The 26,972-nt window shown below is 46.2% G+C and overlaps 1 protein-coding gene across 4 annotated transcripts in view; it reads left to right on the top strand.

Moving 5' to 3' along the window:
* Positions 1–437: 437 nt before the first annotated feature.
* ZNF76 (zinc finger protein 76) overlaps positions 438–26,972 on the top strand; it is a 38,508-nt gene continuing 11,973 nt past the window's right edge. For 2 of the 4 annotated variants that reach the window (XM_054722193.1, XM_008151992.3), the window contains exons 1-2: positions 438–727; positions 25,675–25,839. In XM_054722193.1, the coding sequence (XP_054578168.1) occupies positions 25,767–25,839 (73 nt within the window). In that variant the 5' untranslated portion in view covers positions 438–727; positions 25,675–25,766. Of the gene's footprint in view, positions 728–11,013; positions 11,078–25,674; positions 25,840–26,972 lie in introns of those variants that run through there. The other 2 variants (XM_054722192.1, XM_054722194.1) reach the window with 2 other exon arrangements.

Here is a 26,972-nt window from a genome sequence, read left to right on the forward strand (position 1 = left end):
GGAGCTCACAGGACCTGCAACTGCTTCCGTGGGGGCTCGGCTCGCAGGCGCAGGCTGTGCCCGCGGACAGCGCGCTGAAGCGCTTCGGGACGTAAGGCGCTGCGACCTGGGCTGAGCCCGAGGCGCGGGTCCGAGGCCCCCGCGCGGGCAGTGGGCCCCGCGGAAACCGCTCCGCTCACAGGCTGCCCCTCCGGAGCCCGCCTCCCCAGCGCACCTTCCAGCCCGCGGGCCGCGACGCTCCTCCCCTTCCCGCCAAGTCTCAGGTGGACCGCGTCCCTGGGCGCGACAGGTGGCGGCTCCTCATTGCTATAGCGACAACCCGCCCGCAGCCTGCCGGGCGCGGATCGGGGCGTCGTGACGTCATCACGCCCTCCCGGGCGCCGGCAGAGGCCGTGCGTCACCCCGGCGGGGGCGGGGCTGCGAGGGGCACGGCTCAGAGCCCGGCCGCCCGGGCTGCGGGGGCCCGGGAACCAGGATAACTAGGACGGCGGCCGCGGCGACGGGGGTTCGGGGTGGACGTGCCCGGTATTTTGCATGCGGGTTCCGGGGCCGGTAGAGGCGCGCCGAGAGGAGAGGAGAGTGCGGTGGCCCTGGAACCTGGATCCCGCGCGAGGCAAGCTGCGCGCGGGCGGGCGGGCGATGGCGCAGGCGGGTTGCGGGGCCGGCGCTGGTGGCCGGGCCCGGTGCATGGCGGTCTGTCGGCGGAGTCGCCCTCGGGGGCTGTCAGGTTGGTGGCTCTGGGAAGAGAGGGTCCACCGTGCCCAGGTGGGAGGCCGGGCGGGCGCAGGGCCCCGGGAAGGTCCCGAGCCCGTCGTGCCCACCTTCCTCCTGCCCTAGCCCGGCGGCCAGGCGGCTGGACGGCGGCCGGACCCTTCCCCCACCCGGGTCCTGGTCCCCGGCCCCCGGCCCCCATCCCTCCCCTTCATTCCGCCTGCTGCTCCTCCCCCGGGACTCCCAAACCCCACCCCGTGACTGCGCCCGCTTCCACCTCCGTGGCCCCACACCCCACCAACTGACCCTCAGACCTCACCAGGTAACCCTCAATTCTTAGTCATTGACTCTGACAACCTAGAAACTTGCCCGGCTCTGCGCAGGTTCCCACCAACTCAGTGACTCCCTCAGTTTCATACAGTGACTCCCGACCCGAGATCCCCACGCCCCTCCTGGATGACCGCAAGCCTTTTAAGGACCCCACTGGTCCCGTAACCCCGCCCTTCCTACCGTGTTCTCCCACAAACTGGGTGACTCTCAAGCCTACTTCAGTAGGTTCCCACCCAGTCATCTACAAACCCTCAGTACCTGACCAGCCTTTCTTTGCCTTGTTACCTCATGATCTTCACTCCATGTTCCCCCTTCATCCTAAAGTCACCCCCACTGCCGTCCCTCTCTGCACCCAGCCCGCCAGTGTCAGTCAGCACGTGACTTAAAAATGCCCTAGCACCAGGCTGGTGCCAGGAAGATACGGAGATCAATATGAAGTAGTAGTAGTTGGAGGTGTCAAAAGAATTCCGGACTGAGTGTGTGGTCCCTGGCTCTGCCGCGGTTGTGCTTTGGGAACCTGGGAAAAGCCCCTTCTTCACTCTGGACCTCAGCTTCTCCTCCGTATTGTGATAAGGTTGGGTTAAAGGATCTCAGAGTTTACTTCCAGCTGTGAAATTCTGCAATTCTCAGTCAAGATAATGCTCGTTTGCAATCATTTTTGTGCCCTTCCCTAGGAGTGTACTCTTGTAACCTCACCCCAGGGTCCACTTGCGTCATGTCCTTATTGTCTCACTCCCCGGACCCCCTACACTCTGAATAGTCCATACCCACTTCCCTGGATCAGGCCCCAGCAGTTAACATGCTTGCCAAGCAGCATAGCAGAATGCTTCAGCTCTAGGCACTGATGTGATAAGAGACGGAGTTCTAGTGTGGCTGTAGCCCCTTCAGCTATGGCACCTCAGGCATTCCATTTAGCCTCTCTGAACACTCATCTCTACTTTTGTTTAGTGAGGATAATAGTAGTGCCTGAGATAATGTGTCCAAAGCACTTGGCACCTTGCCTGGTCCATGTTTACCTTTCAACAACCTCATGAGATGGTTGTTATTATATCCACCACAATTTCCCATTTTTGTTTGTTTTGAGTTGGTTTTAAATAAAGGAAGAACCTGAAACTCAGATAAGTATCACAGCTGGGATTGGAACCCAGTCTTCAAAGCCCATGTGCTCCGTTACCTCTCGAGCCCTCAAACCTACCTAATTTTCTAGGTCACCTTCAGCCCCTTGTTTCTTATTTTATAATTCCTAAGCCCCATACCAACTCACTCCACGAAACCCAAGGTTTCTGTTACCCTTTGCCCCATGGCTTTGTGATTTCCTCAACCCATTGTTCGTGACTTTTGACCCCACATGCCCTGAGACCCCTGCACCTTAATACCTCTCTTCATTCTTTATCCGGTTGTCATCTCACCCTAAGAGTCCTTCTCACTTCATTATTTCACCCTAAAGTGTCTCCCACCTCATTGGCATTTTATCCCAGATCCTCTCATCCTACTAAGTTCCTTACCCGCAGGAATTCATATACTCTAACGCCCTCTAGCCCAGCAGTCTTTCCTCATATGATCTCTTCCTATTTTCAGTCTCTTCTAGTGTTGTAGCTGCATCCCTTCGGCCATCCTCAGCAACATCCTTTACCTAAAACCTTCATCTACTAGTAATGAGCTCTCATATAGTGACTGCCTTCACCCAGCTTATAACCCTTTCATCTTAAGATCCTCCTTTTTACACTCTGTCCAATAAGCTGTGAGATCCTGCCTCTCAGATTCCCAGATCTCCTGGCACTTTCCTCATTTTCATCAGTGATGTCCTTTTCAAACCCGAATCATCTATCACCTTTTCCCTCTCCCTGTGCCCCTGTCCCTTCTCACAGTATCCTCTTCATTTCCCTTATTTTTCTCCCAATTATCCTCACCTCACCAATTTTGATAACATTGATTATAATATAAACCTCTCTCCCATCCCAACTCTGCCTTCTTCCTCTGCCCTGTGCATCTAACTCCAGGACCACATGAACGACCCTGCCACTCAGCTCTCTCCTTCCTTCACACACAGCACTGTCCAAACCATTGGCCTCTTTGGCTTGTCCAAAGAACTACACGATTCTCTGGAAAGTTCCGATAATAGATCACCAAGATCACAGTCCTTTAGATAGCAACGAAATTCTTCTGAATCAATCTAACCTTGTGTCCTTGACCCACTCCCACGACCCTATCCTGTTTATGAAACTGCTTGCTGTACATGCCCTCGGGGTAGAATGCTTTGAGTGTCAGTTTCTGCCTGCATTGAATTAGCTCCATTGTTTTCCAAGCCCTGGGAGGACTTTCCTCTCCTCTCCCACCGGAAGACTGATGACTAGCAAAATGTGACATTAAAGATTCACATCCAAAAGTCTATTCTGTGGGTCACCAAATTCCCAGGCCTCCTGTAATGTATACTTATTGACTCTACAGCAATAAATATAGCAGAAGACAAAACCCAGAGTTAAGGAGGGGTAAACTCAGGGTCTACAAATTCCATGGGTTTATTTATTTATTTTTATTTACTTTTTTGTTAATCCTCACCCAAGGATATTTTCCCATTGATTTTTAGAGAGAGTGGAAGGGAAGGGGAAAGACAGAGAGAGAAACATTGATGTGAGAGAGACACATTGGTTGGTTGCCTCCAGCACGAGCCCTGACCAGGGCTAGGGATCAAACCTGCAACCTAGGTATATGCTCTTGGCCGGAATCAAACCTGGAACCCGTCAGTCCGCAGGCTGAGCTCTATCCACTGAGCCAAACCGGATGGGGCTATGGGTTTGTTTTTTGTTTATTTCTAAAATATATTTTTATTGATTTCAGAGTGGAAGGGAGAGGGAGAGAGAGATAGAAACATCAGTGATGAGAGAGAAACATTTATCGGCTGCCTCCTGCATGCCTCCCCTGCCCCCTCCCCCCGCAACACTGGGATCAAGCCCGCAACCCGGGCATAGGTCGATGTTCAGCCACTTGCCCTCAAACCTGCCTAGTTTACTCTGGCTGGGATTAAATTAAACAGAGTTTTTGCCTTAGGTTTATTTCATCTTTCTTAGGGCACAGTACTTATTCTGCTTTGTATCTTTGTTATTTGTGTGTTCTTCTCACCCAGCCTCCCACCCCCACTGTGATTTCTTTGAGAAGAGAGACTGGGCTTTCTTTACCTTCTGTCAACTAAATCCTGTCCCTCATATTTTCAGGGAGTCAGTAAATACTGGGTTGAATGAACACATTCAGAAATTTTACATCAGTACAAACAAGTGAAAACAGAAACAGCTTCCATCTACATTCATTTGTAGCTACGACAGCCCTCTCCCCAAATCCTTCCAAAGGTGACAGTGGGCAGTCCCTTGATTTTAACAGTCTGGAATTTAGACATCTCTTTTTTTTAGTCATTGCTCCAGTGGGGGAATGGTATAAGTGCTTGTTTTTACTGTATTCTGGTAAGATTAGCGATTGGGTTGACATACTTTCTGGAATACCGTGGTTACAAGGCCAGGGCCTGTCATATATAGACTAGTTCTTAAAAAAAAAAAACACAAAAAAACAAAAAACAGCTAGATGAAATATTAGTGGGGATTTCAGAGACAGAATAGAAGAAACCAAATTAACAAAATGTTGATAATTGTTGAAGTTGGGTAATGCGTTCATGGGGTTCATTATACTATTCTTTCTACTGTTGTGCATGTTTGAAATCCATAATATAATTGTTTAAAAAAAAAAAAAGACAGCTAGATGAACAAGTGAGAGTTTAGCACAGTTCCTTGGAAAACACCTCAAAGTAACTGAGCTGTTGCTGAGTCAGTACCATTATCTAGGCTGGTAGTATTTTTAGTCCTGGCCTATCTTTGACCTCTTCTGTTTGTGAGATACCAGGATGCTAAATACAAAAATTAGCACCCTGCAGAATTCTGTACCTGAAGGCCTGGGAATTGTAACATCCTGGCTCAAGCACCTGTGGCTCTGGACCTGAGGAAAAGCTAAGGCAGTGGGGGAGGTGAGGGAGAGATCAGATTCAACTAGGTTCTTCTAGTCTAAAGCCTTTCTATTACTAGAAGATTCTAAAGGTATCGACGTTCATTTATTCACTCATCCATTCTACAAATGTCTGGTGGATATCAGCTAGAGCCCAGATACTGTTCCCTGGGGGTACAGCACTAAATAAAACAAAGTTCCAGGACTTGAAGAGCTCACCTTTTGGGGAGTGGATGAGGGAGAGACAAACAATAAACAAATAAGGAAAGTATATATTGAGAAAATTAAGCAGAGAAGGGAAACAGGGAATACCAGGAGTCAGAGTATTACATTTAAAATGGAGTAGTCAAAGAAGGTCTCACTAAAAAGCTAACATTTGAGCAAAGAACTGAATGACGTTAAGGAATGAGCCAAGTGTACTAGTATATGTGGAGGAAATGTATTCCAGTCAGCGGGAATAGCAAGTACAAAGGTCCTGAGGCAGGAGTATGCCTAGTATATTTGAGAAACATGAGGATGCCAGTGAGTATGGCTGTAGTAGGGTAAGAGAGGAAACATAGGAGATGTAGGGATGGGAGTGGGTTAGTGACATAACATTGGGCCTCATCGGCACTGGATTTTATTGTGAATTGTGAGTGAGGTGGGAGTCATTAGAAGGTTCTAGGCAGATAAGTGACAATAACTGACATAAAGGATCATTCTGGCTGCTATGTTGAAAAGTGTAGGAGCCGAGAGTGGGAGAAGGGAAACTGGTTAGGAGGCTACTGCAGTGGTCCAGGCAAAAGAAGTTGGTGGCTTGGACCCAAAGTAAAACAGTAAAGTGTGAAAAGTGGTTGGAGTCTGGATATATATTTTGAAAGAGGAGCCAACAGGATTTGCTGATAGAGTGGATGCTGCATGTGAAAGAAATAGAGAAGTTGAGGATGGCTCCCTCATTTTTGGCCTGAGCAACTAAAGAATGGAGTTCCCATTTAGTGAAAATCAGGGAGCCTGGGGGAGGAGGAGGTTGTGAGAAGGGGAAGATAAGGAATTCACTTTTGAACATGTCAAGTTTGAGGGGTTTTTTTTATATGGGGATATTGACCAAGCAGCTGGATTTACAAGTATGTTAGACGTGAGTAAATTTCTGCTCTCCTGGGAACTAAAAGAACACTATTGCTGGGGAAGAGACGAAGGAGTATGGCGGGGAAGGCGGTTCAGGTGTGAGGCCGGCTCTGCCACTGTGGAGCGGTGTGATCCTTTGGGACGCTCTGCAGCTCTGGCCTCTGTATCTTTATCTGCAAAATGACTGCTTTAGACTAGGGTTGATGAATTAGTGCTTAGAGTAAAGAAGGTAATACATCTGTAAGCTTGAGATTATTTTGTGCTGAGCCCTACATAAGGTGGTGGCATTGGTGGTAGAACTCCTCCCTCCCTCCCTCCCCCTCCTTCCCTCCCTCCCTCCCTCCCTCCCTCCCTCCCTCCCTCCCTCCCTCCCTCCCTCCCTCCAGTAATATACAGAGAGTACCTACCTTGTGCTGGGTGCTATGCTGGATCCAGGGGCTATGATGGCATAGAAGATGCATCCGTGCCTTTAAGCCTCCTGGTGTAGCTTCACTGCCAAGTGCAGAGGGAAAGGGCTGGAGTCTGTTGTCTGGTGTGACGTTAACCATGGAAACCTTGTTATTGACCTGGGTGTGGGAGAGAGATGAGGCAAGGTAGTATTCCGAGTGGGGAAACTGGTCATCCTAGTTGGGGCTAGAGAAGAGTTAGGGTGGTGGGACTCAGTTCCTTTCCTCCTCATTCTGTCACTTAACATTTGCTGCTCTGCTGGGAACTTCTCTTAAGAAGCTTGTAGTTCTAGAGTAGATGGAAGTCTTGGGAGTTTCCATTGGATTTAGTTCACAATAACTGGCGCTGATTTAGAATTCAAATTTGAGCTAAAGCTCAGTTCACAATGTGACCTAGTATCTGTGGGCACATTCTTTGTTAGGTGCTGATTGAGCTGAAATGCATGCTCTCCGGGGCCTTGAATTATAAGCAGTATAATGGAAAATAGGAGTGTGTTATTTCCCCCCAAAAGAGTCAAGTTTAAGGAAAACATATGGCAGGGTTACTCTCCTCACTGCGTCTGGTAGCACAGTCGCTCCGCGTGTTTACCCTCTGTCATTTAGATGTCGGTGTTGATATTGCAAAGAGAGTCTCTGACAAGCTAAACAAGAGTATCTGAGACACAAATCCAAGTGCAGCTGAAGCCATTGTCTTTAACAGGTGGCATTAAACTGCTGACAAAACCGCAGATGCCTCTTGCCCTGGCCACTATCAGTGAAGGCATAGAAATGAGAGTGACCTGTGAGGATCTCACTGTGCTGTGCAGTCATCTTTGTTTTGCTGGTAGAAGTGCAGTTCAGCATCAGAAAGAGCTGCAGTGTTGGATGCGACATTCGGTGCCTCATAGCACTTGGACTGTCTCAGCTGGACGTGGGAGTGCTGCTTCAGTGCCTCTGGGTACACACCAGGCTTGCCCTCCTAGAGGCTTCATCTCTGAGCAGCCCAGGTGTAATTTTTAGCTTGGTGGTGTTACTCACGGCATGACTCTGTTTGTTGGAAGTCCCTCTGCTTTGGCATTTTGATAAAGCATGAGACCCATGCAGTTAGGAACCGAGGGACTGGGGGCCCTGGGAGATTGTAGAACTGGCCTGAGGCTTGGATGTGGAGGGTGTGGCAGGGGTACCTGAGACCAGAGTTCTTTGGGTCTGAGATCGTCCTCTTAACCTAGGAAGTACTGTCCTGAGACCTTAAAAACAGTGAGGGGCCCCCTGGCCAGGAGACCCAGTTGGTTGGAGCGCTGTCCCATACCCCAAAAAGGTTGTGGGTTCAATTCCTGGTCAGGGCACATACCTGGGTTGCAGGTTCGATCCCTGGTTGAGACACACAAGGGAGGCAACTGATCCGATGTTTCTCTCTCCGTTCCTCTCTCTCTAAAAATCGGTGAACAGATCCTTGGGTGAAGGTAAACCCTGCTTAGCCACTATTCCTGCAGGACCCACCCTGGTGGCCAGGCTGGGACACACGGGTTGAAGCCAGTGTTTCCTCAGGTCTCATATAGATTTGCTGTTGCCTCGCGCTCGGCTTGTTCAGTTCCAGATGATACTCCAGAATGGCATCCAGGAATTGTGAAGCTAAGTTTTCAGATGTGGTTTTGCTAATCTGTAACATCATGGAATCTATCCCATCAGCACTGGACAAGCCATGCCTCACAGAGAATCATAGCTATTCCTGTAACCAACGAAGGGAATGCAGAGCATGCTTTTAGGCTGACTTCTTTTATTTATCTTACATAGGCAATACATTCATGAGGCTTTCGTGTTTGTTTAAGTATGAAAGATACAGCTCTAGCTGGTTTCGCTCAGTGGATAGAGCATCGACCTGTGGAATGAAGGGTCCTGGGTTCAATTCCAGTCAAGGCCACATGCCCGGGTTGCGGGCTTGATCCCCAGTGTGGGGCGTGCAGGAGGCAGCCAATCAATGATTCTCTTTCATCATTGATGTTTCTCTCCCTCCCTCTCCCTTTCTCTCTGATATCAATAAAAACATATTAAAAAAGAAGAAGGAAGGAAGGAAGGAAGGAAGGAAGGACATAGTGAAAAGTCATCCTTCTTTTGTTTTGCCCCAGTCACTCAGCCTTCCACAGGCAACCCTGGTTAATATTTTCTTAACTATCTTTCCACAGATTGTTTTTTAATGCCCATGGGTGCATACAAAACGCACTGTTTTATACCTTGCATTTTTATTTAATATACAGGGTGGGGCAAAAATAGGTTTACAGTTGTTTGTGTGGAAAATAATACAATAATTAATAAATAATAATACAAGAATAAACTGTTTCATGTACTCACAACTCTAACCCTGTATTTTAGTTTTTCATGTCAGTATGTTAAGAACGCCCTTGCTTATTAATGTCTACATAGTAAAGAAGTCCTGTATTTCTAGAGAGCCAAAGCAGCCCCGCCCCAGCTCTCCTGTTGCTTCTTCTCTTTATGCTATTTCTAATTTGTTGTTATTGCATACAAGGATGCCATGAATAACCTTGGACTAGACCTGAAATGCTGGGTCAGATGGTGTATACATTGCTAATTTAGATTGATGTGGCAAATTGCCCCACACAGAGCTTGTACCATGTGTACTCCCAGGAACAATGTACAACTGGGCCTGTTTCCCTTTGGCATCATGAACATTGATTTGAGTTAGGAATGTACATAGTGTGCGCTCCCTCCCCGGAGCATGCCCATGTCTTTCTTCCCCCACAGGCGCGCATCTCCTAAATGCTAAGGGTCCCTACAGCACTTGCAGCCAGGGAAGCAATGGGCAGCGGCAGCTCGTCCAAGGCTCACTCCCTGAACCTGTCCCAAGGCCCCCCTTCTCTGACTTCCCGGGGAGCTAACAGCAGCCCGCCTCGGCTCATTTCTTTCCTGTAACATTTCTAGAGCCAGAGTGGCCCCGCTGGCTCTCCTGTTGCTCCTTCTATTCTAAATCCTTCCCGCTCCACGTCCCCGGCTTTCATACACAGACTCTCCCCGTCAAAAGGAATATATAGATTACCTAGAGATCAGGGTAGAGTACTGAATCGTGGAGCCCCACCATGACACTCGGTTCCAGAAGACACACAGCACAACAGTCTAGTTTGAAGAACATTGCATTTAAAAATATATTCAAAAAAGGTAACTGGGCCTTCGGTGGTTAGAAAAAAAGGAAGAAAAATCCAGAGGAATTCGTTCCCGACCTCAGCACTTACACTGACATGCATTAGAGGAAGAACAGGTACCTTTCTTTGCAGTACAGTACCTAGGAGGGATGAGGTGCAGGTAGTAGTAGAGAGGCTGTGGGGAGAATAAAGGAAAATCCTAGGGAGGAGCTGGCAACCAAGCTAACGGGTCTCGTGTCCACTGGAGAATTACCTCAGCTCAATGCGGCTATCTATTCATTTCAGCAACCTTATTTTTTTTAAAGATCATACCCCTTTGAGCACAACTGTTCATCTGTTCTTGGCCTCTTCTACCATCATCTGCCTTGGAGTTAAGGTTTCTGTGAGCTGATGTCTTTTTCACTTAGCATTAATTTGTTAACCCTTCTCCATTAATCCAGATGGCTCGTGGTTTTTGACTAAAATGTTTAAACAAGCATCCTTGTGCAGGTAGCTCTTGTTTTCTGTGGACTCCTTTTGTGGGATGAATTATGAAGATGAGGTTATTAGCTCTCAGGTGCACAACTTTCCCCAGTGGGGTTCGGCACTGACACTCTGCCCTCTGGGGAGTCTGTAGTGCCCTCAGCAATGCGCGCGTGGGCCAGCCTCCTGGCGTTGCCAACATCCATGGTTGGAATTTTTTTTTATTAATAGACTTTATTTCTTAGAGCAGTTTTAAGTATACAGAAAAATTGAACAAAGTACAGAGTATTCCTGTATACTTCCCCCACCTCAGTTCCCAGTTTCCCCTATTTTAAGCAGACCTCGGAGATATTTCAGGTTCAGTTCCAGACCACCACAGTAAAGCAAATGTTGCAATAAAGTGAGTCATAGAAGTTTTTTTGGTTTCTCTATGCATATAAAAGTTATGTTTATACTGCAGTCTATAAGCGAGCATTAGCATTATGTGTAAAAAAAACTGTACATAACTAATAACCGCTCCCCATTATCTGAGCCTTCAGCAATCATACTAGTCATAACCTTTTTGCTGGTGGAGGGTTGTGCCTCAGTGTCGATGTCTGCTGACTGAACAGGGTAGTGGTGGCTGAAGGGTGACGTGTCTGTGGCAGTTACTTAAAATAAGACAATGGAGTTTGCAGCATCGATTGACTCTTCCTTTCACGACTGATTCTCTGTAGCATGTGCTGCTGTTTCACAGCATTTTACCCGCAGTAGAACTTTCAAAATTGGAGCCAGTCCTCTCAACCCTGATTTATCAACTAAGTTTGTGTAACATTCTAAATCCTTTGTTGTCATTTCAACAGTCTTCACAGCATCTTCACCAAAGTAGATTCTATCTCAAGAAACCACTTTCTTTGTTCACCGGTAAGACTCCTTATCCGTTCAAGTTTTATCAGGAGATGCAACCACTCGGTCAGATCTTCAGACTCCACTTCTAACTCTAGTTCTCTTGCTGTTTCCACCACATCTGCAGTTACTTCCTCCCCTGAAACCCTGAGCCCCTCCAAGTCATCCATGAGGGTTGGAATCAACTTCTTCAAAAATCCTGTTAATGTTTACTCAGTGAATTGCCACAAACCTTCCATTTTTTAAAGTGGTATTTGTGAAGCACAATAACACAAGGTGTGCCTGTATTAACACCTTGCATTGGTGCCGTTATCTGCTACAATTGAACCAATGTTGGTCATTATTAACTAAAGTCCATAGTGTACATTATGATTCACTCTGTGCTGTACATTCTATGGACTGTGAGAATTGCATGTCAGGTACCCAGCATTACAGTGTCACCCAGAATAGCTTCACTGCCCTAAAAGTGCCCTGTGCTCACCTGTTCATCCCTCCTCTCCTCCCTCTGCACCCTTGGCAACCACTGGTATTTTCACTGTCTCTATAGTTTTGCCTTTTCCAGAATGCCATATAGTTGAACTCATATTGTATGTAGTCTTTTCAGATTGGCTTCTTTCACTTAGCAAAATGCATTTAGGGTTCCTCTATGTCTTTTTATGACTAAGCTCATTTCTTTTACCACTGAATAATATTCCATTGTATAGATGTACCACAGTCGATTTATTAAAGGGCACTCTCGGCCGCTTCCCATTTTTGGCAGTTATGAACACAAGTTTTCTACTCATTTGGGTAAATTAGGACTAGGATTGTTGGATCATTTGGTAAGGGTATGGTTGGCTTTGTAAGAGACGGCCAAACTGTCTTCCAGAGCGCCATCTTGCATTCCCACCAGTTATAAATAAGAGTTTCTGTTCCTCCACATACTTGCCAGCATTTGGTGGTGTCAGTGTTTTGGATTTTGGCCATTCTAATAGGGGTGCAGTAGTATCTCATTGTCTATTGGATGTTAATACTTTTACTTTGAGTTTTGGTAATTTAATAAGTAAAATATTGTCATGATTATTCTTTCTTAGTGTTGTTTTTTTTTTTTTTTGTTTTGTTTTTTTGTTTGTTTTGCTTTTCATTTCATATTGTTTCCTTATTTGTCCAGTGGGAATTTGATATTATTCTTAAAGGTTTATGTGTCTGCATGTATTTTTTCACCCAATTTTTTAAATTGTGGCAAAATACAGTAAAATTTGCCATCTTAATTAATTTTTTTGTTGTTGTTAATCCTTACCTGAGGATATTTTTTCATTGATTTTTAGAGAGAGTGGAAGGGAGGGAGGGTGGGGGAGGGAAAGAGAAATTCTGATTCGAGCGTGCCTCCAGCACTCGCCCCAACAGGGGCCAGGGATCAAACCTGCAACCCAGGTATGCACCCTTGATCGGGAATAGAACGCCAGAACCCTTCAGTTCAAGGGCAAATGCTGTAACCACTGAACCACAACTGCCAGGGCATCTTAACCATTTTTTTTCTTAAGTACATGTTTTTGTTGATTTTGTACAGAGGGAGAGGGAGAGAGAGATAGAAACATCTATGAGAGAGAAACACCCATCGGCTGCCTCTTGCACACCTCATACTAGGGATCAAGCCCACAAACTGGGCATGTGCCCTGACTGGGAATCCAAGTGGTGACCTCTTGGGTGCATGGGATGACGCTCAACCAACTGAGCCACACTGGCCGGGCGCTCTTAACCATTTTTAAGTGTACAGTTCAGTTGCATGTGTTTTTAATATCATGTCTTATGGTTTATTTCTTTAATATTTCCCCCTAATGTTTTTTTAAACTAACTCTTCTTTTGACTTGATTTTTTTTTTTTTTTGCTTGTTTTTGCCTTCTCTTCCTTGTAAGGATCTGGATATTGTTCCATTTTAATGAGCTAATGAAGCAAATGTAACCTTTCTGCCACAGGGCGATGGTTCTAACTGGCTGTGACCGTCCCGTCTGTCCTGCTGGTGCGGGGGGGGGGGGGGGCCCCACCGCTTTCAGTAGCCCTTCCTCAGCCAGTGGTCAGTCACCCCACGCCGATTCCAGAAGCAGTCCCGGTGGCACTTCATCAGAGCTGTACTAGCTGCTTGTTGGTGGGAAGCAAGTCCTTAGGATAACTCTTCCAAAATGCCTTTATCCGGGCTTTCCTCCTCATGGACAGAAAGTGGGTTTGAAACTCAGCCCTGATTGGGTGTTTACAAATTAAGGTGTTAAAATTCACTTAAACATACGGCTGACAATTAGATTTTTAAGTTATCTGCTTTAGTTTAAATGAATTCTGTTCTGCAGTAAAGGGGTCTGCATTTTCACTGTCCTTTTGAAATTGAAAATAATTCTTTTGCCTAATTACTTCTTTTGCTGTGACTGATTCAAATCTGTAAAACTGTAGTAGCCAAATAGGAACCATACTAAAAAGTGATTTGGGCTTTTAACATCAGTGCGTGTGCATTGAAGTCTTTTTCTATAATAACACATACTGAATAATTTTACTACAGCTCTTCCAAATCTGGTTCTAATTTGCCCCTTGACTCTCTTGGCCTTTATCCCTCCCAACTTAATACCATTTTGTCCTCTCTGAGAAGTTTTCTATATCCCAAATGAGGAATTTCATGAGTGAAAATTAAGTCACATTTTTTCTTAAGTTCCTTTTTTTTTGCTTCTAAATACAGTTGCCCTCCAGGCTGGCTCAGACAGAGTACAGAAAGCCTGTTGTAAATGCCCAGGGAGGGCTGGTGGCAGAAAGGGTGGAAGAGAGAGCAGGTTGTAGTCAGGAGGAGCCCAGCGTGTGTTGGATCCGGTTATCTGAACCGGATGGATGGAGTCAGAAACAAACACATGGCTACTCTTTAGTTTCCCGTCTTTCAGGCCCCGGATTTTTCTGCTTCTGCCGTGAGGATGCAGTTTAAACACACTTTGTTTCATAGAGAGCCCTAAAGACCCGAAGTATCTAAAAAGTTTCTAAATGTTATTTCTCCCCAATAAGTATAATTTATGTTTTTACATTGGAAAGCATTTCTATATGGGGTGGGTTTACAGTTGTTCATCTGGAAATAATACCATAATTAATAAATAATAATACAAGGACAAACTCCATGTTTTGAGAACTCATAACTATAAACCTATTTTTTGTGGGGGCCCCCCCCCCCCCCCCGTATTATGAAGCCATAGGGCTATTTCCTGCCTCAGAGTCAACAATAGGTTAAGCTCATTTAAAAATGCAACGAACAGACTAACGGGTTTGGCTCAGTGGATAGAGTGTCGACCCATGGACTGAAGGGTCCTGGGTTCGAGTCTAGTCAAGGGCATGTTGCCTGGGTTGCAGGCTTGATATCCAGGGCTTTCAGGAGGCAGCCAATCGATGTGTCTCTCTCACATTGATCTTTCTCTCTCTCTCTCTCTCCCCTCCCTTCCACTCTTTCTAAAAATCAATGAAAAATATCCTCGGGTGAGGATTAACAAAAAATAACAAGAAGCAATAAACTAAAACTGCACTTGCTGCTGCTTCTGGGAGTCATCCCTACCTTTTGTCGTGGCTCTTACCCCCTTTGCCCTCCCCCAGTCTATCTCTCCCCTCTCAGTTCAGGTCGTGGGGGAGCTGGTAAACCCTAACCCTCCACAGAGAACAGAGCAGCTGCCCTGCACCCCCTCGCCCTTCCTCAGAGGGCCACCGGAGTTATGAATCTAAAATGTCAGGTGCAGGCAGGAACTGCTCACACGCAGCCATCTGAGGCCTCTCTTTGACTCTGTCAGCCTCACTGTTGTTAGTTTAGTACCGACCCAGGATTCAGAGAAAACCATTTGATGAAATAAAGGGAGAGAAGTGGCAGACACTTGTACATGCCTGGCAGCCATGAAGCACCTCTGCCAGGCTCTGTTGGAAGGCAGCTTCAGACATCGGGAAAGGTTAGAGAGCAAGAGTGGACTGTTTTAAAGGTTTATAATCAGGGGTGGGCCATTTGTATGTTTATAACATCATTCTTGGGACATACAAAATTATCAACTTAAAAATTAGCCTGCTATATTTGGTAAAACATTAACTCACCCCTAATACCTGGCAGGGCTAGATCAAATGATTTCTCGGGCCTTATTCCGCCTTTGGGTCGGACGTCCCCCACCCCATGTTTATATTATGAAGCTTAAGGAGGAAAATTGAATATTTAGCCTGGACATGAGAATATGTAAAGGAGTGGAGATTTCTTTGCTTTGAGTCTAAGAAGACTCAAAGGGAAATGTGGCTCAGCTATTCCCTCTTTCCATTATGGCAGGTCCAGAAGAACTGGGTTTCAGTTGTAGTGGATGAGATGAAAGTTAAACAAACAATATTCTAGTGTTTTGAGTGCTGACATTGTGTCACGGTGGATTGGCAGAAGGAAGAAATACACCAGATATTGAGAGGTATGGGGCCAGCCTGCCTGGCTTTGAATCCTGGCTTCAGCTATGGAAACTTGGACAAATTACTTCACCTCTAAGCCTCAGTCACCTCATCTGTAAAATGGGCAAAATGTACTTACATCCTCATAGGATTATTTTTAAGATTAGAAAGAAGAGTTGCCCTAGATGGTGTGGCTCAGTTGGTTGAGCATTATCCCATGCACCAAAAGATCGCCAGTTCGATTCCTGGTCAGGGCATATGCCCAGGTTTCAGGCTCAGTCCCCGGTCAGGGTGTGTGCAGGAAGCAGCCGATTGATGATTCTCACATTGATGTCTCTCTCTTTCTCTCTCTCTCCTTCCCTCCCTCTCTTCCTCTCCTTTCCTCTTTCTCTAAAATCAATAAAAACATATTTTTAAAAAATAAATAAAAGGGTTAATGTAGGTAAAGTGCTTTGAACAGTGGCAGGCACATATTAAGGGCTATATATTTGATAAATATAACCAGCATGAGCAATAGAAAGGATTTCAGGGTCATCTGGGCCAGTGCTTCATTTTACAAAGTAGGTGGCTGTCACGGGAGGTAGAATCAGGATTAGAAGCCATTTCTGCAGACTAGTCCTGGGCTGTTGCCACTATTCTTGGCTATGTTTTAGAAATACCCATTGCTTCAAACGCCTCTCCCTTTAGGCTCCTCTCCCATCCCCTCCTTGGAGCCCATATTTCCAAAGTACTTCCTCTGTCCCAGCACCTGCTAAATGCTGACATACGTGACTTCATTCGTTCTTACAACAACCTATAAAGAAGGTTTCATTATTGTCCACCCCCCCCCCCCCCCCCCCGTTTTTGTTAATCTCACCAAAGGATATTTTTTCCATTGATTTTTTTTTTTTTTTTTAGAGAGAGTGGAAGGACAGGGGAGAGGAAGAGAGAAACATTGATGTGAGAGAGAGACACCAATTGGTTGCCTCCTGCATACGCCCCCACCGAGGCTGGGGATCAAACCTGTGCCCTTGATCAGAATCGAACCCATGACCCTTCGGTGCTCAGTCTGATGCTCCAACCACTGAGCCACCGGCCAGTGCTATCCCCTTTTTTACAAGTGCCATCTGAGGCTCAGAGAGGTTCAGTTGCCCAAGAGCACACAGTTTCAAAGAGGTAGAATCCAGACTAGCTCACTGCAGAGCTTGTGTTTTAACCACACTATGAATTTTCCTCAAAAAGTCCCAATAGAATAGAGATGAGCTCAATTAAACCACCATTGCTGCAGCAGCTGTAGGTCCGTGCCAGACAGATTTGAGGTCATGTTGTAATCCCTTTCTACTTATAGTCTGCTTTATTTCAGACCTAGTTTCTCACATGTTTTCTTGTTTCGGACACAGTACCTTTACACAACAACTGGTTACCAGAACAGTTTCCCTCCCTGGAAAGAGCATGAAAGTCGAGGATCATGGAGCAGACTAAGAGAGGCCAGGACTAGAGCTTTCTTCCAAAGGAGTGGGACTCTGTGGGAGTTAGCAGGGCTCTGGGCCAGGTTGGGGTCACTGCTGGGGTCCCAGCAAACCAGAAGATGGGTCAGATGTCAGAATTCCAACCTAGACCCATTGTGCTTTTTATTGTTGTTAATACTCACCAGAGGATATTTTTTCCATTGATTCTCAGAGAGAGTGGAAGGGAGGGAGGAGGGAGAGAGAGAGAGAGAAACATTGATGATTGATTGCCTTCTGCACTCATCCCTATTGGGGCTGGGGAACATGCAACCAAGGTATATGCCCTTAACCGGGGATCGAATCTACCCCTAGGTCTGTGGGCCAACATTCTAACCTCTGACCCAAACCAGCTAGGGCTACCGTTATCCCTGTAAGACTGATGACAGTCTTGGACTCTGCCCACTTCAGAAAAATGCTCAAGTTCACACACTGTTTCTAGGTAGCTTCAGGGTTCATAAACCCCCAGCTAAAAACCTCTGTGCTGGGCAGCATAGTAGAGTACTTAAGAACCAGATGGCCTGGGTTCAAATCCTCCTCTCCCACTTCTTAGCTGTGTAACCTTGAACAAGTTCCTTAATGTCTTGGGCTTCAATTTCCTCGGTTGTAAAATGGGGAAAATAATAGGATTGTTGTGAGGAGTAAATGAGTTACATGTAAAATGCTTAGTACATGGTTAGTTCTATAGTGGTATTCATTATTAATGGTAATAGTATTGCTATCCCTGGAGCTTAGCCCATTCTGTGTTTATGGACAGAATGAATGAATTATCCTACTGGAGAGGCCAAGTCTAGGGTAGAGCATCCCAACCAGTGTGTCACAAATGGACTATAGTTATGTTAAGAAGTTGATCCATTCAGCCCTTGGGGCTACCAAAGTCCCAGCTGTTGTTGCTTCTGGCTTCAGGCAGCAATATCCATAGTGTAGCATGCAAATATCCTCTCTGGGTGCTCTGACATGGACACAGTTTGGGCAGCACTGACGAGGAGATCAGCTGGCAGGTAGTGAGGATCAAGTAGCCCATCTAGATTCCAAGCCCAGGGGAATTCTTTGGGTGTGTGGCAAAGAGAACCTTAACCACTGAACCATAAGCAGAAGCTTCACAACTGTGGGCTCTCCAGCCCCAGTAGGCTCCACGCCATGGCAGATGCAGAGGAAGTCTGCCAGCTGGACGCTCCAGTCCTTGCCTACAAGGACCCTGTGAGTCACTCCTCAGGGATTTGTAGAGAGCCCACAGTGACCCAGAAACCAGGCTGCAGCCCAGAGTCCTGTGTAGGCAGCAGATGTTAGAGGTATGATAAGTAGTAAAGTAGGTGAAGGAGTGCGAGTGCTGGGAAGTGGCAGTGCCTGGAGCTGCAGGGACTTCTGAGGGACCAGCCTTGTCTACAAGGTGGATTATGAGGAAGCCTTTGAAGAGTTTTGATCAAGGCAGTGGTAAATTTAGATTTGTACTTTTTAAGTCATCCTGACAAAAAATTACACAATGAATAGGAAACAGGGAAGAGTTTGAGGACATAAGTTAGAAACTTATAGTACACTAGAGGCCCGGTGCACAAAATTCGTGCATGGGGGGGGGAAGGGGTGTTCCTCAGCCCAGCCTGCACCCTCTCCAATCTGGGACCCCGGTGGGATTGGGCCTGAACGGGCGGTCGGACATCCCTCAATCCAGGACTGCTGGCTCCCAACCACTCGCCTGCCTCTGCCTGATTGCCGCTAACCGCTTCTGCCTACTAGCCTGATCACACCCTAACGACTCCCCTGCCAGCCTGATCGACACCTAACTGCTCCCCCGCCGGCCCGATTGCCCCTAACTGTCCTCCCCTGCAGGCCTGGTCCCCCTGCAACTGCCCTTGCCTGCAGGCCTGGGTCCCCCCCAACTGTCCTCCACTGCAGGCCCGGTTCCCCCCCAACTGCCCTCCACTGCAGGCCTGGTCCCCCCCCCAACTGCCCTCCCCTCCAGGCCTGGTCTCCCCCAACTGCTCTCCCCTGCAGGCCTGGGCCCGCCCCCCCAACTGCCCTCCCTGCTTGCCTGATCGTCCACAACTGCCCTCCCCTGCAGGCCTGGTCACCCCCAACTGCCCTCCTCTGCTGGCCTAGTCACCCCCAACTGCCCTTCTCTGCTGGCCTGGTCACCCCCAACTGCCCTCCTCTGCTGGCCTGGTCACCCCTAACTGGCCACGGGTGCCCTCCCCTGCAGGCCATCTTGTGGCAGCCATCTTGTGTCCACATGGTTGCAGCCATCTTTGACCACATGGGGGAGGCCAACTTGTGTCTTGGAGTGATGGTCAATTTGCATATTACTCTTTTATTATATAGGACTAGAGGCCCGGTGCACAAAATTCGTGCACGGGGAGGGAGGTGTCCCTCAGCCCAGCCTGCACCCTCCAATCTGGGACCCCTCGAGGGATGTCTGACTGCCCATTTAGGCCTGATCCCACTGGGATCGGACATTCCTCTCACAATCCAGGACTGCTGGCTCCCAACCACTCGACTGCCTGCCTGCCTGGTTGCCCCTAACCACTTCTGCCTGCCAGCCTGATCACCCCCTAACCACTCCCCTGCCGGCCCGATTGCCCCTAACTGCCCTCCCCTGCCAGCCTGATCGCCCCTAACTGCCCTCCCCTGCAGGCCTGGTTGCCCCCAACTGCCCTCCCCTGCAGGCCTGGGTCCCCCCCAATTGTCCTCCCCTGCCAGCCTGGTCGCCCCCAACTGCCCTCCTCTGCCAGCCTGGTCACTCCTAACTGCCCTCCCCTGCAGGCCTGGTCCCCCCCAACTGCCCTCCCCTGCAGGCCTGGTCCCCCCCAACTGCCCTCTCCTGCAGGCCTGGTTCCCCCCAACTGCCCTCCCCTGCCAGCCTGGTCACTCCTAACTGCCCTCCCCTGCAGGCCTGGTCGCCCCCCAACTGCCCTCCTCTGCAGGCCTGGTCCCCCCCAACTGCCCTCTCCTGCAGGCTTGGTTCCCCCCAACTGCCCTCCCCTGCAGGCCTTGGTCCCCCCTAACTGCCCTCCCTTGCAGGCCTGGTCCCTCCCAACTGCCCTCCCCTGCTGGCCATCTTGTGGCAGCCATCTTGTGTCCACATGGGGGCAGCCATCTTGTGTGTTGGAGTGATGGTCAATTTGCATTTTACCTCTTTATTATATAGGATAGTGAAGAGGTGAGAGTGATACTCACCTGAAACAGGTAGCTAGGCTTTTTTAAAAATTTGAGGTATAATTGACATACAGTTAACCCTTGATTTTATGGACCTCGATTTAATGGACTTGAGGTTTAACTGATAAAATTTCCCGTCCATATGTCATATGTGAAAATTAACACCCTGTTAATTTTAAGATATTTTTAACTAATATATTTTTTTAATATACTTTATTGATTTTTCACAGAGAGGAAGGGAGAGGGATAGAGAGCTAGAAACATCGATGAGAGAGATACATCGACCAGCTGCCTCCTGCACACACCCCACTGGGGATGTGCCCGCGACCAATGTACATGCCCTTGACTGGAATCAAACCTGGGACCTTTCAGTCCGCAGACCGACGCTCTATCCACTGAGCCAAATTGGTTTCAGCCTTTTAACTAATATTTGCTTATAATTAAATTAACAGGGTTTTTTGGTTATTAATTCACTGTTATTTTTAACAAATTTTATATATAGGCTATATGTTGGAAAAAAAACACTGTAGTAATATTGCCAACAGAAATAAATATGATATATCTATAACTATAGTCTACATATTTAAATGCAAGAGTCACTGCTCATAAACAATGTTCAGCAAATGATTAACACATGATCACACCGCATCACACCTGGTAATTGGTTTTGTTGTCACGTGGTGTGTCTTTCTGCAGCAGTTTTAACACCTGGCAGGATGTTCTACACGCACTAAGCCACGCCCCAGCTGTGTGCATTTGTTACTAGAGGTAACTGGTGAATGCACGCATTTACTAGACCTACTCAGTATAAATTTAAAATTACTGTAACATGGAAAACTTTTCTGTGAAATTAAACTTTTCATGTGTGCTTAATTTTAATTACACAAACGTGTCTACATCAGTAAAAACAGATAAACTAACTTGTCAATTTTTTAAGTACACATTTGGAAAACCTACTTTATTATATAACGGATACCCCCTAGCCCAAATTAGTCCATTATGTTGAGGTTTTACTGTATAATACACATTCGTATTAGTTTCAGGTGTACAACAATAATGATCTAACATTTGTATATGTTGAAAAATTATCACCATGGTAAGTTTAGTTAACATCCATCAACATACATAGTTACAGAATTTTTTTCTTGTGATGAGAACTTTTAAGATTTACCCTGTTTGTAACTGTCAAATATGCAATATAGTATTGTCACCATGCCGTACATTGTATCCCCAAAGCGTATTTATTTTATAACTGGAGTTCGTGCCTTTATCCATTTTGCCCACACCCAGCCCCCATCCTCTGGTAATCACAATCTGTTCTCTGTATCAAGGAGCTTGGTTTTGTTTTATTGTTTGGGTTTCTTTTTAAATATGTTTTTATTGGCTTTTAGAGAGAAAAGGGAGAGGGAGAAAGGAGAGAGAGAGATAGAAACATCAAAAATAGGCTGCCTCCTCAAGAGCATACAATGGAGTCAAGACAGTCTCTTCAATAAATGGTGCTGGGAAATTTGGTCAGATACATGCAAAAAAATGAAATTAGATCACCAACATACACCATACACAAAAACAAACTCAAAATGGCTAAAGGGCTTAAATGTAAGACGGGAAACCATAAAAATCCTACAAGACTCCATACGCTGCAAAATAGCAGACATATGTCGTAGCAATATCTTTACCGACACAGTTCCTAGGGCAATGGAGATGAAGGAGAAAATAAACAAATGGGACTACATGAAAATAAAAAGCTTCTGCACAGCAAAAGAAACCATCAACAAACAACAAGAAAGCCCACTGCCTGGGAGAACATATTTGTCGATGATATTTCCGATAAGGGTTTAATCTCCAAAATTTACAGAGAACTCATACGACTTAACAAAAGGAAGATAACCAATCCAATCAAAAAATGGGCAAAGGACCTAAATAGACACTTTTCGAAAGAGGACATACAGAAGGCCAAGAGACATATGAAAACATGCTCAAAGTCACTAATCATCTGAGAGATGCAAATCAAAACAACATGAGATACCATCTCACACCTGTCAGAATGGCTATCATCAACAAATGGCAAGTGCTGGCGAGGATGCGGAGAAAAAGGAACCCTCCTGCACTGCTGGTGGGAATGCAGACTGGTGCAGCCACTGTGGAACACAGTATGGAGTTTCCTCAAAAAGTTAAAAATGGAACTCCCATTTGATCCAGTAATCCCACTTCTAGGAATATATCCCAAGGAACCAGAAACACCAATCAGAAAGGATATATGCACCCCTATATTCATAGCAGCACAATTTACAATAGCTAAGGTTTGGAAACAGCCTAAGTGCCCATCAGCAGATGAGTGGATTAAAAAACTGTGGTACATTTACACAATGGAATACTACACCGCCATAAAAAAGAAGGAACTTTTACCATTTGCAACAGCATGGATGGAACTGGAGAGCATGATGCTAAGCGAAATAAGCCAGTCGGAGAAAAATAAATATCACGTGATCTCACTCATGTGGGATATAATGATCAACATAAACTAATGAACAAAAATAGATCCAGAGACAAATGGCAGGGGAGGGGGGCGGTTAGAGAACAACCAAAGGGCTTGTATGCATGCATATTAGCATAATGAATGGACACAGACACTGGGGCGGTGGGGGCTTGCCTGGGGCGGGAATGGCTGGGGAAGGGGTTCAATTGGGGGAAAAGGAGACATATGTAAAACTTTAGACAAGAAAAAAGACATAGGCTGCCTCCTGCATGCCCCCACTGGGGGATCAAGGCCACAAGCTGGGCATGTGCCCTGATCAGAGCAAAGCAGCAACCTCTTGGTATATAGGTTAGTGCTCAACCACTGAGCCACACAAGCTGGGCGTTTTTATTTTGTTTTTTTAGATTCTACATATAAATGAGATCATACAGTATTTGTCTTTCTCAGTCTGACTTATTTCATTAGCATTCTTTTTTATGGCTGAATAACATTCCATTGTAATATATATATTATACTTTCTTTATCCATTCATCTGTTGTTAGACATAGATTGTTTTCATATCTTGACTATTATAAATAACTAGAGGCCCAGTGCACGAATTTGTGCACCAGTGGGGTCCCTCAGCCTGGCCTGAGAGATTGGGCCAAAACCAGTTCTCCAACATCCCCTGAGGGGTCCCGGATTGCGAGAGGGCACAGGCCAGACCAAGGGACCCCACTGGTGCATGATTAGGGCCGGGGAGGGACCGCTGGAAGGCTCCAGGCCATGTCTGGCCCATCTCACTCAGTCCCGATCAGCCAGACCCCAGCAGCAAGCTAACCTACTGGTCGGAGCATCTGCCCCCTGGTGGTTAATGCACATCATAGCAACTGGTCGACTGGTCGACTGTCTGCTCCCTGGTGGTCAGTGCATGTCATAGTGAGCAGTTGAGCGGCCTTAGCATATCATTAGCATATTATACTTTGATTGGTTGAACAGCTGATTGGTTGACCAGACACCTAGCATATTAGGTTTTTATTATATAGGGTGCTGCAATGAACATAGGGAAGTATATATCTTTTAGAGTTAGCGTTTTTATTTTCTTTGGTTAAATACCGAGAGGTAGAATTATTGAATTATCTGCTAGTTCTATTTTTAGTTTTTGAGGAATCTTCGTACTATCTATATATATAAAAGTCTTACATGCAAATTGTCCCCACAGGAGTTCAACCAGGAGACCAGGAGTTCAATTGCTCACTATGACATGCGCTGACCACCAGGGGGCGTAACGAAGGAAGGCCCCGATTGGCCCTGATCGCCGGCCAGGCCTAGGGATCCTACCCATGCACAAATTTCATGCACTGGGCCTCTAGTTTTCCATAATGCCTATATCAACTCACATTCTCACCAATAGTGCATAAAAGTTCCCTCTTCTCCATATCCTTGCCAATACTTATTTCTTCTCGTTTTTTATAATAGCCATTCTAGCTTGTATGTATGTGGTGATATCTGATTGTGGTTTTGATTTGCATTTCTCTGGTGATTAGGGATGTTGAATATACCTATTGGCCATCAGTACATCGTTGGAAAAATATACAGATCCTCTGGCCGCTTTTAATCATATTTTTCGGTTTCTTGCTATTGAGTTGTATGAGTTCTTTATATGTTTTGGATATTAACCCATTATTGGATATATGATTTTCAATTTTTTTCTCTCACTTTGTTGGTTGCCTTTTCATTTTGTTGATGGTTTCCTTTACTGGGCAGAAGCTTTTTAGTGTAATGTAGTCCTACTTGTTTAATTTTGGTTTTGTTGCCTTTGCTTTTGGTGTCAAATTCAAAAATCATCACCAAGACTGATGTCAAGGAGCTTGCCCCTATGTTTTCTTCTAGGAATTTAATGGTTTCAGGTCTTACATTCAACTCTTTAATCCATTTTGAGTTCATTTTGGTGTGAGCTGTTAAATAGTGGTGTACCTAGACTTTGAGGGAAGAGGAGGAATCAAAGATGACCCCACTGATTCCGGTAGCTGGAGGTGCCACCCCTTGAATAGGGGATACTACAAGTGGGACGGTCCTGGGGGTAGGGGTGGTGAGTTCTGTTGGGGACCCATTCCATCTGTGATGCCTGTGGAATGTTCACTGAGGAGGGTCAGCAGGGCCAGTGGGTGAGAGGGTCTGAGCACAGGAGAGAGGTGGAAATGGGTAACCCTAACCCTAACCCTAACCCTAACCCTAACCCTAACCCTACCCTAACCCTAACCCTAACCCTAACCCTAACCCTAACCCTTAACCCCTAACCCTCCCTGCCTTCACTGAGGCTCCCTCTAAGGAGAGCAAGTTTAAAAGTGGATTTTGATCAATGAAATCTTAATTTACAACCAATTTGACTGTCATGCTTCTCTTTTATACCTAAATTTTAGAATTCTTTTTTTTTTTCCAAATCTTTATTGTTGAGAGTATTACAGATGTCCCCGCACATTAACCCCTCTTCACCTAGTTCCCACCCCACCGCACCCCAGGCCTTCACCATCCTTTTGTCTGTGTCCATAGGTAAAATCTTTGGGGTTTTTTTGTTGTTTTGTTTTGTTTTTAATATATTTTATTGATTTTTTACAGAGAGGAAGAGAGAGGGATAGAGAGTTAAAAACACTGATGAGAGAGAAACATCAATCAGCTGCCTCTTGAACACTCCCCACTGAGGATGTGCCCGCAACCAAGGTACATGCCCTTGACCGGAATCGAACCCAGGACCTTTGAGTCCGCAGGCCGATGCTCTATCCACTGAGCCAAACCGGTTTCAGCAAATCTTTGGTTAATCTCTTCTCGTCCCCTCTCTCTCCTTCCCTCTGAGATTCATAAGTCTGTTCCATGTTTCCCTGCCTCTGATTCTATTTTATTCACTGGTCTATTTTGTTCATTAGATTTCTTATTCATTTATTTTTATTTTTAGAATTCTTAAATGTGTATATTTTTAACCCACTTCATAAAAACCAACATAGTTATCTACTTTGAGGAATTTGTCTCTTTCTTCTTGGCTGCCTGCATTCACTCTTTCTCTGTGTGTCCTTGCAGCTTTAGGAGCGTTGTAACTCATAATGTGAAACTGTCCCTTTCCTCAGATTTGTGACCCAGGAGGAACCCCTGACCTCAGCTGTGGCTCGGTGCTGGCAGAAGCCAACTTCATGTCTGAGTGCACGAGCAGCAGTTTGCCATGGAGAGCTTGGGGCTGCAGACAGTCACCCTCAGTGATGGGACAACGGCCTACGTCCAGCAAGCGGTCAAAGGTGAGTATTTCCAGGGACCTCAGAATCCCCCTGTCCTCCAGCTTCTAGAGAGGAGTGTCCCCTTCCACGAGTCTCCCCTGCCTCCCACCCGTTTGCCACAACTTGCTCTGCATGAGAATCTCTTGAGGTAACTCTTTACAATAAAACGCCATGTAGGCAGCTAGAAAACCAGGCCAGACCTGCGTAGGAGCCAAGACCTCTGAAAGCAGAATTCCTTACATGTGGCGAGTAGTTTGTAACTCCTGGAATAGATGAACACAGTGCTGGTTTTGACTTCCTGCTTTTTGAATACTCCCTATCCAGTTGCTCAGACTTTCCAGCAAGATTAAGCACTCAAACTATCTACTGAGCATCTACCATGCACAAGATACTCTTCCAGGTCCAGAGAGGGATACCCAAGAATAGATCTCGTGCCTTAAGCCCCATCAGGGTCGCCAGAAACAAAAATACATGGCACACAGTTAAATCTGAATTTCAGAAACAATGAATAATTTTGTAGTATAAGTCTGTCCCAAATATTACATGGGATAGACATGTAGAAGCATGGGACTAAATGCTAAAAATACTAACATAAAAACACTAACTACTAAAAAAAATTCATTGTATATTTGAAATTCAGATTTACCTGAAATTCAGATTCTCTAGGATCAAGGTGAGGGTGGCTTCAGAACAGAGTGTAGTTGAAGGGCCAGGCCTCGGGGCCAGGGACACTTCCCTCACCACAGGCTCCTTCCAGCCTCAGACACGCCAGATGGCATCACGTCTCCCTCGGACAGCGCCAGCAAACCCTGTCTCATTCCTAGTCTTTATCTTGCCTGTTCCGGGTCTGAGCGCCGCCGTCCTCACAACTGCATCGTCTCCTCAACATCGCCCTCCCTCACTTCAACACGTTGTCAAAATGTATTTCGGTTCCAAAATTTACAGATAATTTGTTTGTTGCTTTCATTTTAATTGTCTGCTTCCTGATGGTGACAAAGAGACCCCTTAATCTCATCAGTAAGCTACTTCCGTATGATAACGTGTGGGTGCCTTCTCGAAAGGTTTCTTATCAAGACCTAGGATGTGTGGGGCTGGCTTAGTTTTCTTGAACATGGAACTTCTCTAGAATCCTTTTGAATCCCGAAACCCTGTGT

Source organism: Eptesicus fuscus, chromosome 10, assembly GCF_027574615.1.
Source record: "Eptesicus fuscus isolate TK198812 chromosome 10, DD_ASM_mEF_20220401, whole genome shotgun sequence".
Taxonomy (NCBI): domain Eukaryota; kingdom Metazoa; phylum Chordata; class Mammalia; order Chiroptera; family Vespertilionidae; genus Eptesicus; species Eptesicus fuscus.